The following is a 2,979-nucleotide window of genomic DNA, read 5'->3' as shown; positions in this document are numbered from 1 at the left end:
ATCCCAACTGCCAAACCGCCAAACCCTAAACCCTAAACCCCAAACCCCAACCCCTGACCCTAGACCGTCAACCCTAGACCTTAGACCATCAATCCTAAATCCTAAACCCCAATCCCCAATCCTTACCACTCAACCTCCCAACCCCTAACCCTCAACCCCCTCAACCCCAGCCCTAAACCGAACACCTAAACCCCAACACTCAAACCCCTAACCCTTAAACCCCAAAACCCTAAAACTCGAAACTAAACCCTTAAAACCCTAACCCCAACCCCCAAAACCCAAAAACTCGAAACTAAACCCCTAAAACCCTAACCCCAACCTTTGACCCCTAACCCCCTAACTCCTAACCCCCAAACCCGAAACACTAAACCCTAAGGGTTTAGGGTTTAGGGCTTGATGATGATTCGCGGACGCTCCTGAGCATGATGCCAAGTACGGCAACCGCGTCTAGAGCGGACACAATATTCATATCGTTGGGTTGCGAAAGTCGGAAGAAATTATTGGGATCAACATCGGCTCGCAGTAATGGGGCAAACAAGTTTCCGTAGCCACGCACTAGTGTCAGCATCCAATCAAAAGGTAGTGAAGAACTACTACTGCTAAATGTGACAGCGAGAAAGTTGGAGATACGAGTGAATGTAATCGATTTGCAGAACATTTGAATCACGATGATCAGTGACCTCATGCAATCTGCGTAGGAGATTGTGGAGGTAGCCAGATCATTTACGGTATTAGTGAGTGCGGTCGGGCCAAGGACTATGTTATTCATACCTTGTCCGGAAACACATTCCAGGGCATTGTATCCACCATCGTAACCCAAGAAACTGGATCCGAGAATTAGATATAGAGAAGTAGGAGAAGTACCCCCGAACTCCAACCACTCCTCAGAATTCTTCAACTAGTAGGCGTCCAAGTAAAGGTTGTCCTGTCGAATCCTCATCCCGATCTAATGATTGTTGGTTCATAGTATGATGTTGAACCATCGAGTGGGTGGATTTTGCTGAGCAGGAAGTACAGGAATATTGTGTGAAAAGGTCTCTCCCAATTCAACGCGCAAGTCGTCAATGAAGTCCCTGTAAGGTCCACTAGCCTTTCCAACGTTGAACTCCTTTGTGAATTCTGCCATTAACTGAATTCAGTTTTGCGATTGACAATAATAATCAATCAATAGAAAAACATAAAAATACTAACTCAATGGAGTGTTTATAATTATCATTTTCAACGTTGAATTCTGTCATTGTCAATAATAATAAATCAATAGCTAAAATAATAATAATTAAAAGCTAAAATAATAATAATAAAATAATATTAGTAAATAATTTTCATTTTTCTTATCTCAGACATTATTATCAAATCTCGAATCGAATCGTGAATCTTTTGCTAAAATAATGAATCATGAATCGTATGATTCACTTTATTTTTGTCGGACCACTAGTGTTAAATAAAGTGAATCATACGATTCACTATTCATTATTTTAGTAAAACAATTCACGATTCGATTGAAGATTTGACAATAATGCCTGAGATGAGAAAAATAAAAATTGTTTATTAATAGTATTTAATTATTATTATTTTAGCTATTGATTTATTATTATTTTAGTTACTGATTTATTATTGTTGTCAATGGCAGAATTCAATTAGGTTAATGGCAGAATTCAACATGTAAAAGGATAATTACAAGCACTCCATTGAGTTATTATTTTTATGTTTTTCTATTGACTAATTATTAATGTCAATGTCAAAATTGAATTCGATTAATGACGGAATTCACAAAGGAGTTCAACGTTGAAAGGGGTAGTGAAGCGTACAGGAACTTCATTAAGGACTTACACGTTGAATTGGAAGAGACATTCTCACACAATATTCCCATACTTCTCGCTCAGCAGAATCCACCCATTCGATGGTTCAACATCATACTGCGAACCAACAATCATTGGATCAGGCTGAGGATTCGAACGGACAACCTTTACTTAGACGCTTACCAAATGGAGTTTTTGAGGAGTGGTTGGAGTTCGGGTGTACTTCTTCTACTTCTCCACATCTAATTCCCGGATCCACTTTCTTAGGTTATGATGGTAGCTATAATGCCCTGGAGTTTGTTTCCGGATAAGGTATGAATAACATAGCCCTTGGCCTGACTGCACTCACTAATGTCGTAAATGATCTGGCAACCTCCACGGTCGCCTTCGCAGGTCGCGCGAGGTCACTGATCATCGTGATTCAAATGATCTGCGAATCGATTAGATTCAGTCGTATCTTCGATCTTCTCGCTGCCATATTCAGCAGTAGTAGTTCTTCGCCACCCACTAATTGGATGCTGGCACTAGTGTGTGGCTGGGGAGACTTCTTTGCCGCATTCTCGCGAGGCAATGCTAATCCCAATAATTTCTTCCGACTTCCGTAATCCAATGATATGAATATTGTGTCAGCTCTGGATGTGATTTCTGTATTTGGCATCTTGCTCAAGAGTGTCCGCGCATCATAATCATCAAACCCTGAACCCTAAAGATTTAACCCTAAGGATTTAGAGTTTAGGGGTTTGGGTGTTTGTGTTTGGGTTTAGGATTGGGGTTTTGGAGTTTAGGTTTGAGGGTCTCGGGTTGAGGGTTTGGGGTTTAAGGTTGGATTTACGGTTTGGTGTCAGGGGTTAGGGTTTAGAATTTATGATTTAGGGTTGGGGTTTTAGGAGTTTAGGGTTTGTGGTTTTTGGGTTTGGGATTTGGGGTTAGGGTTTTGGGGTTAGGGTTTAGGGTTAGGGTTTATCGTTTAGGATTTTGGGGTTTAGGTTGGGGTTCGGGTTGAGGGTTTCGAGTTCGGGTTTCGGGGTCGGGGTTTGGGGTTTTAGGTTTGGGTTTTGAGTTTAGGGTTTAGGGTTAGGAGTTGAGGGTTGAGGGTTTTAGGTTTTGGGTTCTTAAGGGGTTTAGGGTTCTTACGGGATTAGGATTTAGGGTTTTTAGGGGTTTGGGGTTTAAGGTTTGG

General features: G+C 41.2%; 1 protein-coding gene across 1 annotated transcript; it reads right to left on the bottom strand.

Moving 5' to 3' along the window:
• Nucleotides 1-379: 379 nt before the first annotated feature.
• On the bottom strand, nucleotides 380-1,126 carry LOC145813053 (ribosome-inactivating protein charybdin-like). The gene is made up of 2 exons (XM_082908317.1): nucleotides 981-1,126; nucleotides 380-824 (listed from the first exon to the last, which is right to left on the bottom strand). Exons 1-2 carry the CDS (start codon nucleotides 1,124-1,126, stop codon nucleotides 380-382), a joined length of 591 nt encoding a protein of 196 aa, XP_082764443.1.
• Between the last annotated feature and the right edge of the window lie 1,853 nt (nucleotides 1,127-2,979).

The sequence above is a fragment of the Camellia sinensis genome, chromosome 15, assembly GCF_055761805.1.
Source record: "Camellia sinensis isolate YWXY chromosome 15, ASM5576180v1, whole genome shotgun sequence".
NCBI lineage: Eukaryota > Viridiplantae > Streptophyta > Magnoliopsida > Ericales > Theaceae > Camellia > Camellia sinensis.
The sequence above is the reverse complement of the archived record's forward strand: the minus strand, read 5'-3'. Positions and strand labels throughout refer to the sequence as shown.